Source organism: Molothrus aeneus, chromosome 1, assembly GCF_037042795.1.
Source record: "Molothrus aeneus isolate 106 chromosome 1, BPBGC_Maene_1.0, whole genome shotgun sequence".
NCBI classification, from domain to species: Eukaryota; Metazoa; Chordata; class Aves; order Passeriformes; family Icteridae; genus Molothrus; species Molothrus aeneus.
Window position 1 is genome coordinate 1,129,700 of NC_089646.1, and position 13,116 is coordinate 1,142,815.

Below are 13,116 nucleotides of genomic sequence, written 5' to 3' on the forward strand. Positions count from 1 at the left end.
CTCCCGGAGGGCTCCGGGCGCTGCGCGGTGCCGCGGGAGGAGGAGCCGGCGGCCGGGGCGGATCGCGGCGGGGCCGGGCCGGGCTGGGCGCGGGTGGCGGGGGGGCCCCGCCGGACCATGTGAGGAGCCCCGACGGGGCGAGCGGGGCCTCCCCGGCCAGGGGGCACTTGCGGAGCCCCGCGCCCGCCCACCCACCATGGGGGATTTCTACGACCCGGAGCATCCCACGCCGGAGTAAGCGCGGGCCCTCCGCGGCCTCGGGCCCGCCGGCACCGCGCGACCGCCGGCAGCCGGGCCGCTGCCCTTTCCCCTTCCCATTCCCCTTCTCATTGCCGTTCTTTTGCCCCTGCCCTTTCCCTGTCCCGCCGCCCTTCCCCTTCCCGCCGTCCTCCCGCCGGTCCGGGGTAGGCCGCGCATCCCCGGCCTTGCGTGATGGCCGCGGCCGGGGCGGGCGCGGGGAGGGCGGGCAGGGAGCGCGGGGAGGGCGGAGAGCGGGCGGCGGGAGCGGCGGCAGCGGCCGCGCCGGGGGTGGCGGGTCGGTTCGGAGGCTGTGTCCCCCCTGCCCCTGTCCGTGTCCCTTTCCCTGTCCCGTCCCTGCCTGGGGTGCGCGGGGGGAGCCGGGCGGAGCGTGCGGACGTGTCCCGGCCTCCCCGCGGGGCCATTTTTCTGTACCTTCTTTATTATTATTGTTGTTATTAATGCTGTTTTTCCTAGTTACCGAGCCTCGTCTTGCTTTTACCCCTGGAATTCTCTCCCCCCGGGCGGCCTTTGCCCTGACCCCATTTTCTGCCAGGAGGAAGGAGCCAGGGGAAGGGGGAGCAGCCTAATGGCCGGGAACTCTGGTTCTCCTTTGGATGGGGAATTTCACCAACCCACCCTCCTGATCCCGCCAGGGCCTCCGGCTTTATCGCCTCTCCTGAGAAGTCACTCCGTCCCTGCTGGGTTTCTCCCCCCACACCCTTTTCCCGCTGGTTCTCAACGGTATTTTTACATTTTTAGACTTCCTTGGCGAAGGATTCAGGGGCTCCATAAACTTTGCCAGCTCTGGGGTGGAAGGAGGAGACATCTGGCACGGAGCACCCCCCAAGCGACGGCCGGATTGGAGACACAACTAACATGGTGGTTTTTTTGAGCAGGGACAACAGAGCAAACCTTTTTTGAGCGAGTTCTGCCTGTGCCCACCTGGAGCAGCTGAGGAACAGCTTCCCCTTGTTGCAGCTGAAACAGTGCTGGTGGCTGAGCCTTCTAAAATTAGTGAGGAATGGAGGATTTCCTTTGGAGTCCAGGTTGTGTTTTGCTAAATGTGGCTCCCAGGATGGGAGTAAATCCTGGTTTACTTCACTTTAACCCTGCTGGGATGATCCCTTCCCGGGAGACCCTCTGGGTCCAAAGGACTCTTGTTCATCCCAAAACTTTTAGGCTAATTCAGGTGTTTTACCGTTTTTGTTTGGAGCCTGTGGAGGGACCCTCGTGCCTGGGATTGATCTGGCACTTGGAATTTGGTGTCCAGTAGTGTCCAGGTTGTCTCACGTCGCTGTTTGTTGTCTAAAAATGTCCAGTGGCGCCAACCTGGGCTGTTGAAAGGAGCGGGAGTGGCTCCTCTAACGACTTTTTAATGGAATTATGGATTAATTGGCCTGATTTTGGGGTGGGGGTTGCATGTTGGGACTCAGGAAGTTTTTGTGAAGTGTCCTGGTGTTTTTAGGGTTGTTGTTTCCCTGTCCCCACCTCGAATCCCGGCGTTCCCTCCGCGTCTGAGTCGCGTTCGTTAGTGGCGTGCCTTAATTTGGGTGTGCTTTTCTCAGCACAGAGCTTTTACCTGGAGAAAGGGATCGCTTGGGAAAATTGGCTGGAGGTTGTGAGGAACATGTGAGGATCTGTTGGGTGTTTGGGAAGTGTGGAATTCAAATGGAGCCATGCTGGCTGTGGCATGTTTGTGGCTTCCCCCATTCCGTACCCACCGCGGGGTGGGATGAGGAGGGACGTGCAGGGTTGCTTTTTTGGGATGAGTTGCTTTTGTAGCTCAGAACGTTGGGATTGTGCTGCTTGGAGAGGTTTGATCAGAGCCCTGTGAATTCACTTCCTGAATTATTCACTGGCTGGTTTGGGTGGGAAGGGGCCCTAAGGATCATCTCATACTCCCACTGCCGTGGGCAGGGACAACTTCCACTGTCCCAGGGTGCTCCAAGCCTGGCCTTGGACGCTTCCAGGGATGCTGCTGAGCTGGAGGTCCAGGCAAGCTGGAGAAGGTGGATGCTGAGCCGGGAGCTGAACGATGGCGCGTCCGTGCCGATGGCTTTGACTGGAATTTTCCTGTGGAAAGGAACTCTGGCTCAGTTTTACCTCGTGGGTCACTCCGTGTCCACTTGTCAACCAGAGCTCGCGTTCCTGGGAGCTTCAGTGTCCAGCAGAACCAGGTCTCCTGGACTCTTTGGATGCTTAAATGACCCAATTCCCAGAGCTCAGAGCTGCCACCACATTCCACACGGAGCTTCTCCATGGAGCTGCCCATGCCAGCGTGGACCTGCTTAGAATCCCAGACTGGTTTGGGTTGGAAGTGACCTCAATGTTCATCCAATGCCACCCCTGCCATGGGCAGGGACACCTCCCACTGTCCCAGGCTGCTCCAAGCCCGGCCCAACCTGGCCTTGGGCACTGCCAGGGATGCAGGAGCGGCCACGGCTTCTCTGGACAAGCTGTTCCTGATGGGCACGGATGGATGTTTGTATCCTGCTGTGAGCAGCAGCCACTTCATCTATTGCTGCTGCTGTTTCCTGGAAGAACATTCCAAGATTGTCCCCGTCCTGCGGGTGCAGGAACCTCTTGGACCAGTGACACCTCCGTGACAGGACGGAATTCAGACTCCAAGGATTTCTGTTCCTCGCGCCCTTGTGTCATTTGGAAACTCCATTTATCCATCTGCTTCTGGAGACCTCCCCAGCAGGAATTCAGCTCCCTTTTGGGGGAAGAAGCTTTTCCAGCCATCCTGGTGATCCTGGTGGGGCTTGCTGGGTGGTTTGGAGGGTTGGGATTTAGGATCAGGGTATGGAATATTCCATTGGCTTTGTTAACGTGACCCCATATGGATTCAGACAGTCTGCAACTCCAGGTTTTTGGTTGTGGCTGTTCCCAAGGATTTTTTTTTTTTTTTTATGTTCATTGGAGCTGTAGAATCTCCCAGGCTGTTCCATGTTGGTGTCACTTTGGGATGGTATTTTCTGGGAATCTGGATTCTATTTTCTGCCTTTCCCTAAGGAAAGCCATCCATAAGGTTGGTTCCCTCAGCACAAGCTCCTGGTAAATGTGCTGTGGTTAAACACCCACATTTGGATCCTGGAGCACGTTCCAATCCAATGGGAGATGCTGAGGGGAGGGAAAGGCTGAGTTTTCCACCTGCATTTCCCTTGGAATGCTCCTCCCCTTTATTATGGAGATTAATGATGATTCCATGGGCTGTGGGTTGGAGAGAGGGAGAAACTTGACTCGTTTCCTGAGTGTATCTATGGATTTTCCAGCTTTAATGTGTCTGGAAAGTTGGATTATTTATGGAAAATTCACTTTATATGTTTGGCTTTGGGAGCCTGAATAGGGAATTTGGGATCCTGACCTGGGACATTTCCAGGAATGGGGCAGCTGGAGCTTCTTGGGGCAGCCTGTTCCCGGATCTGCTGATGGCATTTTGAATATGATTTGTTTGGATGTTTAGAAGGGAAGAGAGCATTTATCCACACCTGTTTTTAATGGGCATTTTTCCTTCCAGAATTTTAGAACTCCTCGAAGAAAAGTCTTGAGGATATCCAAGTGTGGCTCTGGTTGATGGAGTGTTGGTAGAACAGGTTATTTTCTTTTTCCTTGATTTTTTTTTCCTGACTTTTCCCATTTTTTGGAGGCAAACTTCCCTAAAAATGCTCCATCCCTGCAGCTGCACCTCTCCTGTGAGCTTCAGCTTTTTGGGATCCACCCTAGAGGCTGCAATCCCTGGGAATGATGTGGAGCTGGACCTAAAATTCATGAGAATATGAGCCAGGAGTCAAAACTTGATCCCAAAATATTGATGTGAGGAAGAGGCTGGATCAGGAAGGAGCTGGAGCTCCTTGTGGAGCCTCATTTCCAGTGGATTCCCTCTGGATTCCTCCAAGATTTTACAGCTTCCCCAGCATCTTTGTAATTCCATTTTCCCCTTCCTGTTTGAAATGCACCAGTGGAAGTTTTCCAGCTGGAAATCCAAAGTGTGTCATTCCCAGGTAGCAGGAAATAATTATAATTTCCAGCTTTTTGCAGCTGGAAATCCACCAGGGAAAATCTCCAGAGCCTGGTGCTTGGTGTTTGCCTGCACAACCCATTCCCAGTTTGGAATTTAATGGCAAATTTCTGGTGTAAGGGAGCATGAAAGGGATTTATTCTCTCCTGTGGAACTGAGAGCAATTCCCAAGGTGTCCTTGCTCCTGCTGGGCAAAATCCCAGGACATTAAATTTCAGCTATAATTAGGTAAGAAATAAATCCCCTGAGAATTTCTATTTATTTTTATTTATTTCTATTTATTTCTATTTACTTCTATTTATTTCTATCAAAGGAGTGACTCTGAGCTCAGCCAGGGCCTTGCAATGTTCTGGTTTATATTTTTTGGGTTGCAGGTTGCAGCTGCTCCCCTTTGGAACGGGATTTTAGGGCCACCTCATGATTGGGAGTTGCCTCCCTGTTAAATTTGGGATGAGTTTGGGCTCAGAACGGGACATTTGAGCCTTTGATCTGGTGAATTTTGGGAATATTTGGTGTTGCACGCGTGTGAAGCAGGAGGTGGTGACACTAAAATTTCATGGTTTTCATGGTTTTCCTCACTGTGAATCTTGGGATGAGGGGACAGGATGGCTTCTGTTTTTGGGGATGTTGGGAGTGGGTGCCAGTATCCATCTGTGTCCCAAAGAGAGAATTCCTTGTTTTCCAGGCATTTTGGGAGACAAAGGTGCCGTGCATTGCCTGGGGGGTGATGTCATTCAGGCTCCATAAAATCCCAGTTGGAATTTGCTGCCCCATTCAGGGAAAACCCCCCGGGATGGAGATACCTGATAGGTCAGGGAGGGGATGGAGGGCTGGAAATCCTGGATTTCCCTGGATTTCCCGGGAAAGCAGCAAGTGCTGGGTGCTGGGGGCCGTTCCTAAACCCTCCCCCTCTGAGGGAGGGGCTTGCTTTGCTGCTCCTCGAGTTCTTTCCCTGATTTTTAGCACAAATCCCAAATTCTTTGCTCAGCTCAGGTGGAGCCTCAGCACCTCTGCATGTCCAGGTGCTGGGAATGAATCCCAGTCCCTGGGAATGAATCCTCATCCTTGGGAATCAATCCCTGATGGCAGCAATTGTAAGTAAACTGGGATTTATCTGATTAATTATTTTATTTTAAAATTCTGAAATTCCTCAAGTTTTCAGGTTCCAGGACTCCCTCCTGAAATCTTTTTCCTGCTCAAACCTGTTCTAACTTAAATCGAGGAATTTACGAAGAGCAATTTTAAAAAAAGGAACTTAAACATTGGAACTTTATCTGGGCACAGATAATTTTGGGATTTGAGCAAAATGATAAAAATAGGGTTTTTTTTCCCTACTATTCCCACTAATTCCATTTTCAGTCCTGGAAGTGGCCTTGTGCTGGTAGTGGGAAATGTTTTGGTGGTGGAACTGAGCTTGAGCTTTAACTCTGGCCTAACTTTGGCTCTAGGACAGTTTTAATTTGAATCAGGAATTGTTAATAAGGGGGGGAAATCTGGAATGAAATGATGCCCTTGGCTGCTCTGATCCCAGGAATGCCCCACACCTGTGTCCAAAGTTTCCATGGAATTTTGGATGTAATGTGAATTTTGGGGTTCTTTGTACAGCTGGGTTTTAATGTGGATTTTGGGGTTCTTGGTGCAATTCCTGCCTGTCCATCCCTCCCACAGGGAGAGATCCATGGGAACCCACCCTGGAGGAGCTGAGCTGGATTTGTTTGTGTGTGGATCCAGGCCCATCCTTCCCTCTACACCCTGGATGGGCTCAGGGATGTGCCCAGAGTTTGGGATTTAGGTTGGGAAGATGCACTTCCATCTCCCTTTTCCCTTTTTGTGGGATTTTTCCTTGGAAGGCTCTTTGTGCCCCAGGAGGGATTTGGGGCAGGGATTACCTGGAAAGTGACCCCGTGGCCATGTGATTTTTGGGAAGGTGCTGACTCCCAAAGCTGCTGCTGGAATCTCCTTCCCTGCTCCCAGAGGAGGAGGGGAAAGTTTTCCAAGAGCCATGCTTTGAATTCCAGTGGGGATTTGTGCCTCTATTTTGGGTTCCATCCCACTTCCACCCCCATCCTCATCCTCACCCTTCCATCCTCCTCTCTCTCCCCGTGCCAGGTGAATCCCTTTCCCATGCTCCATGGGAGCAGCTTTGTTTTTCCTGATCCCTGTCAGGATTTCAAGTGGAATTTCTTCCTGAGGTGTGCCCTGAGCAGAAAGAGAAAAGCAGGATTTGGGGGGGAGTTTGGGAATTCTCAGGCATTTGGGAGAAGGAGCAGAGAAACTGGGTATTTTTTCTTTACTGGATTTTTTTTTCCTGGAGCACATCTTGACTTCTGTAAGATCCTAGAATTATTCCATAATTCCATTATGGAATAAATTTTAGATAAATTATAGAATAATTAATAAATGATGTCACTCAGCCCCTCCTAATTTTTTATGAATGAAAGGATAAATCCCTATTTTCAATATATTTGTCTCCTTCTTTCCCTGGAATATCCAGCCCTCCCTGTTATTTCCTGTTCCAGCACAGGACAAACAGTGTCACTTCCCTTGCTCCAGACTTCCAGCTCCAAACCCTCAGTGGGAATGTCTAAACCAGGAAATGGGGATTTTGGGAAGCAGGACAGCTGAATCTGGGGATTTTGGGAGGTACCTTGACCTCATTTCCCAGGAAACTCAGCTTGGATTCCACCTCCTTTAAATAAATAAGATTTTTTTTTCCCAGGAATTTTCCCTCCTCACATGAGTGCTTTTGCCTTTCCATTTTCCATGGGTTTTTTTTTGTGGGAAGGAGTAGGATTGCCTTGTACTTTCTCAACTTTTTTTCCTGCTGTTCATTCTCCATTTGTAGTGTGGTGTTTTTGGGATATTAAAAGCCCAGTGCTCTGCACAAAAACCTTCCCAGGAATTCCTCCCAATATTCCATTAATATCCCATTAAACACAGGGACAGCTGCACTTCTGTCCTTGGTTTTTATCCCACCTTAGGGATTCATAAACAAAGGAGCAGAAGCACTTCAGGCCTGGGAGTGTTCCAGCAAATCCTTCAGTCTGGAGGATGGAAATTGAGGGGAAAATGGGAATAAACATGTGGAAGGAATTCCTGGCTGTGGGGGGAGTGAGGCACTGGAGCAGTTTTCCCAGAGAAACTGTGGATGTTCCATCCCTGGAGGTGTCCAAGGGCTGGGAGCAGCCTGGGGTAGTGGAAGGAGCTCCTGGCAGGGCTGGGAATGGGATGAGCTTGAGGGTCCCTTCCATTCTGGAATTCTGGGATTCTGTTCATGAGAGCAGCAGAGAGGGAATTTCCTCCCCAGCTTTCAGGGAATTGCATTCCCAGCAGAACCCCATGGGTGCAGCTCTCCATCAGCATCCAGGAAAAGTGGTAAAAATTCATTTTGGGCTTCAGGATCCTGTTGGAATCCCAAATTCCCACCTGAAATTTGGTTTGGTGTTCCGTTGCCTTCCAGTTTCCTTAGCCCTGCTGTGGATGAGGGTGATGATCCATGGAATTGCAGCTGCATCCAGGATATTTCTGGCTAACCCAGCCTGAACAAAACAGGTTAAATCCCAATTTCCTGAGCTGGGCTTCCCTTTCTTTGGACATTGTGGTGGCTTTCAGATGGATCTCTGTGAATTCCTGAGCTGAATTCCTGCTGGGAATGGGCCTTTTCAGCTCCCTGGGCTGTAAGGCTGCTGATACTTAGATAAGAAAAGCCCCAAGCTTCCAGATTTTCCTCTTTTAAAGGGAAGAAAAGAAAAAAACCTCAGGATTTAGGGGAGATGAGGCTCCTTAAGTTTTGTCTTTTAGACTTTAGAAGGCTGAGGGCATTTTTGGGGCTCCTTTTACATAAGGAAAACCAGGGTAAAATTCCAGTTATTGTGTGGGTTGCCTTAAAAAAGAGAAAAATCTTCAGCTCAACCTGTTGAAGCACCAAGAAATGCTGGAGCTGCTGAACTCTTGAATTTAAATACAATTTTACTTTTAACACCATTCCCGTGACAAAATTGGGATGTTTCCATCAGGAGAGAAGCTGACAAAGTTTAAATATAAAAAGTTTTGCTCAAAATATATGTAAGGTCAAAATATATGTAAGGAAAATTCCATGTAAGGAATTTTTTTGGAAATGTGGCCTCAGATATGTAATTTTGGTTGAAATGTGGGTCCATATTAAAAAAAAAAATATATAGAAGTGAGACCCATGTAAAGAATTTTGGTATAAATGTGGTTCTATAGCCTTAGAAAAGCTTTTCCTGGGATTTAATTGGTGTTTAATTTTTGTTTTTTAACAAAATTAGTGCATCAAGCTGCTGGAAACAGATCAAAGGTGCTGAAGCTTCCTGGTGGTGGGGTTATTTTTTTGTTCTTCGCTTGATTTTGTGGTTCTTTAGGTTATTTTTAAAATTGATTCAGGACTTCTCAGGGTGTTCAGTTTTATTTTGGGTTTTACCAACTCTTTTCTCCTGACTTTCCCAGGAAAGAGCCACAGAAGTGCAGGAATTCCGTGTTCACTTTCATCTCAGTTTTATTTTTTGATGCCTGCAGGGAGCAAGGTGCAGCTGAGGGAATTGTTCCAAACCTGTGGATCTGGGAAAGTGCTGGAGAAGCCCTGGGTGATGTGTTGGGATGGATCCCAAGCTTGGAGCAGGGGGGTTTTATGTAACTTCATCCCAGCGTGGGAGGAATTTGGCACAAGGTTCCTGAGGGAACGGCAGCGCCTTCCCTAATTTTGGAATTCTATTTTTATGGGGTTTTTTTATTTTATTTTTTTATTTAGGGAGAAGGAAGAGGCTGGGAAGGAAATGGGATTCATAACCCTGCTTTTAGGAAGGTCAACACCTTTTATTTTAGTTGATGGAATCCCAGAATCCCAAATGGTTTGGGTTGGAATGGGATCATCCTGTCCCACCCAGGGACACCTTCCACTGTCCCAGGGTGCTCCAGGCCCTGTCCAGCCTGGCCTTGGACACTTCCATGGATGGGGATCACCTGTTTCCTCTCTTCTTCCTGTGGGATTTTTCTGGGATTTGAAGGATCCAGACTCTCTTTTCTCCTTATCATTAATTATCCTTGTTATTAACTATAAATATGAAATTTAATTACCTCTCTCCCAATATACAGCTGATTTAAGATGGATTTTTGTGTGTAAAGAGAGTTATTTTTGCCTTAGAACCCTCAGCTTCCACCTGGTGGTGGTAATTCTCTGCTGCATCTGTTTGGGATATCTGGAAAATCTCCCTGGAATCGCTGAGGTTGGGAAAGACCCTTAAATCACCAAGTGCAAGGTTTTTGTTGAGCGTTGACCCCACAAAACCTCAAACCCAAACCATGTGATGCTTCCTGAAAGTCCCAAACTCCTGAAAGTCCCAAACTGAAATTGAAAGCTCCTTTTGGGCCCTAATTCCAGTGGAAGTGGTGCTCTTGGAGAGCTCCTGAACCTGTGGGGTTTGGAATTCCTGCCCTGCCTGACCCCATTGAATCGAACTCCTGCCTTTGGGGTTTCCTTGATGGAATCAAACCCCATTGGGGTTAATTTATGGTCTTTTAGCAAGCTGGATCAATTGGGTGGGAGCCTTTGGAGGGGCAGGAGAATATTCCTGAGGGGAAAGTTCTTCCCAGCACTTCCCTTTGCTCCCAGTTCCCAGCTGGGGATGGTTTCAGTGGGGACCCGGGTGGTTCTTGTGCCGTCACCGCATCCGCGTCCCTCCGAAATGAAAATTTTGACTTTTTCTTCCAGAATTGGGTATTTCTCATTGAGCTGATGCTTGAGGTGGAATCTCTGAACTTTTCTGTGGGAAATCTTTGGCTTTGTCACCCCAAGAGCACTGAATAAAAGCTGGTAAAATGTAGAGTTCTGGCTCTGGGCTGTGCTGGAGTGCTGGAGAGGGGTTTCGGGATCTCGGGTAGATCCATGACACAGGAACTGTTGATGTCTTGGCTGAGGTGTGTTGGTAGGGCCAAAAAATTCCCTGGCACTCTCCAAGGAATTGGGCAAAACAAGGAGAGGGAGTTGTGTTCCTGTTCCTTCTTCCCTGAGAAAAAATGACTTTGCTGTGGGATCGGAGCAGAGGACTTGGGAAGAGTGGAAAGCTGGGAAAACCCAACTTTCCTGTTGGCTCAGCATGGAGAATGATGCTAATTAATTCATTTTCAAGCTGCCAAAACAGGGATTAATTATGCAAATAGCCAGGGCAGATGCACAGCGGACAGACCTTCGTTAATATCTTTAATTTCTGTCAATGAGAGGCAGAAGCTTTCAGTTATTCAGGGAAGTATTCAAATGGAAAGAATCCCAAATCCACCTTTTCCAGTGACATTTTTGAGGGTTTTATTCCTGCAGCGTGTTGGGATAACTGGAGACAACACGAAGCCAGCACTTCTCTCCAAAAAGGTTTGCTCTGTCCTGATCCATGTGGGATTTTCCAGGGAATTTTGGAGCCTCCCAGCTGTGCTGTGCTCCCCTCAGAGCCGGGTTTGTGTCCGGGTGCCGTCGGTGTTTCCCTCGCTCCACGTCCCAAGTCCTTCCCATCCCAAATCCAGATGTCCAGTGTTCCATTTCTTGTTCCTACCTGTTGTTCACACCTTCTTTTCCTGTTTTTTTTTCCATGTTTCCCCGGCTGGATTGCAATAGAGAAGAGGAAAATGAGGTGAGTAAAACCAATTCCAACGTTCCTGGATCTCCTGTGAGCCCAGCTTGGGTAGGTTTGACTGAGGCATTCCATGAATCCAGAGTCACTGAGGGGCTGGATAGAGAAAATGGGTGCTTTTCTGGGATCCCTCTGGTTCAAACTGGGAAGGAGGGGCAATAATTTTCATTAAATTTGGGAAGGAAGGGCAATAATTCTCATTAAATTTGGGAATGAAGTGCAATAATTTTCATTGAATTTGGGAAGGAAGGGCAATAATTCACATTAAATTTGGAAATGAAGTGCAATATTTTCATTGAATTTGGGAAGGAAGGGCAATAATTCACATTAAATTTGGAAATGAAGTGCAATAATTTTCATTAAATTTGGGAAGGAAGGGCAGTAATTCCCATTAAATTTGGGAAAAAGTGGCAATAATTCCAGTACCACTTGTGCCACAAGCGCACGGGAGGTGATGGCACAGCTTGGTGTGGGTTGGTGCTGATTATTTAAAGACTTAATTTGTAAAAATAATGAGTTTTGCTGCCTGTGACTCAATGAATTTGTTGGGAAAAGAGAAAACTTGGAGGCCTGGGATATATTTTAATCTCCTGGCTTTGGAACGAAGGCTGTTAATCATTTTGGATGTGCTTTTTTCTTTCCATTTTGAGTAGTGTTCTCTTTCTGTAAAGCAGGAGAAGAAGAAGAATTCCTCTTCTCCTGGAGAGCTTTTCATTAATTCCCACCTTTTACATTCACCAAGTTACCTGTGGAGTGTGTCCCAAATTCTGGGAATTGTGTTTTGTTCAAGTTGCTGTTATTTAAGGATAAAAATCCATGAGTGGAAATATCCTGGATTATGTCAGCTCTGCTGATTTGCTGTGGGAAGGGGAGGAATGGAAATGTGGCAGCTCTTTTTTGCCTGCACATCCCATATTTGGGGAAAGGTGGATTTATCCAAACCCCCTTATCCCCATTATTTCAGAGCTGTTGTGCTTGAAATTAGAAGGATTTTGATCAAAACATTGACACTTAAAATAATGGCACCAAAGTTGTAGCAAGACGGAAAACTCTGAAATGCTGATTCCCTGAATTTCCAGTATTTTTACCTGTATATTTATTAATTTGTTATTTATAGTTGATATGATTAAAAAATCCTATCCCTGATAAGAATTTGGGTTCAGACCTGTGGAGATCCTTCAGGGTATGGTTGGAGAGGAACCTGCTCCCTTCTCTTGTCCCAGGTTGGAGTAAAAAAAACTGGAATTTCTGGTTGTAAGGATAACAGTGGATCCAGGAATCCCCCAAAATGCTGTTCCCTCACTCTTCAGGAGGCTGAACTCCTACAGGAGGGTGGCCTCAGTAGTGTTCGTTTTGTCCTTCATTCTTCCATGAATTAATGTGGATTAATCCCAGGATCACTTGTGATGTTTGGATTATCTGAAAAACAGGGATTTCATTTCCAGCAGGACTTTGTGGAGATGGTTGTGAGTTGTGGTGAGAGGAGCCCATTCCAGAGCTGGAGATTCTCCTTTTTTCCAAAGTCAATGTTTTGGGTTCCCTTTTAGCCATGAAACTCCTTTAAATTGTCCCTGAAATGACCCCTCATAAAAAAAACACGGATTTCAAGGAAATGCTTTTGGGTTTTGCTCCCAGTTTTCCCACTGGGAGTGAAGGGAATTTGCTGCTGCAGACCCAGATCCAGATGCTGTATTGGGTCTCCAGGATGAGTCATGGATAGACCATTAACAGGTGCTCACAATGAAACCCCCAATGTGTTGAAAAAGAGGAATTTTTGGGATATGTGATGTCCCAGGGTGCAGAAAACACAGGATTTCCAATCCACCAATGTCTCATTTAATCATTTACTGTGGTGCCTTGATCCTGGGCAGCTCCATGTTGTTTCATGAGTTAAAGGATAACAAAATCCTTAATAATTCACAGAGGGCTGCAGGAAACTGCTGCTCCTGCCAGAAATGTGCTCGTGGCACAGCTACAGCAGCAAAACCCGGCTCTGGACAATTTGGAAACGACTCTTTCCGTTGGAATTAGGGTTAACACAAAAAATGTAATTTCCAGAGCAGCTGTGGCTGCCCCTGGATCCCTGGAAGTGTCCAAGCCCAGGTTGGACAGGGCTTGGAGTAACCTGGAATAGTGAAAGACGTCCCTGCCATGACAGGATTGAAGCAGGATAATCTTAAGGGTCCCTTCAACCCAAACCATTCTGGAATTCCATGA

The 13,116-nt window shown here is 47.8% G+C and overlaps 1 protein-coding gene across 1 annotated transcript in view; it reads left to right on the forward strand.

Annotated features, from left to right (window-relative positions):
• Positions 1–432: 432 nt before the first annotated feature.
• The window catches only part of SETD2 (SET domain containing 2, histone lysine methyltransferase), a 51,052-nt gene continuing 38,368 nt past the window's right edge, over positions 433–13,116 (forward strand). Inside the window, exon 1 of the mRNA XM_066549424.1 lies at positions 433–567. Coding sequence (XP_066405521.1) covers positions 433–567 — 135 coding nt within the window. The remainder of the gene's footprint in view (positions 568–13,116) is intronic.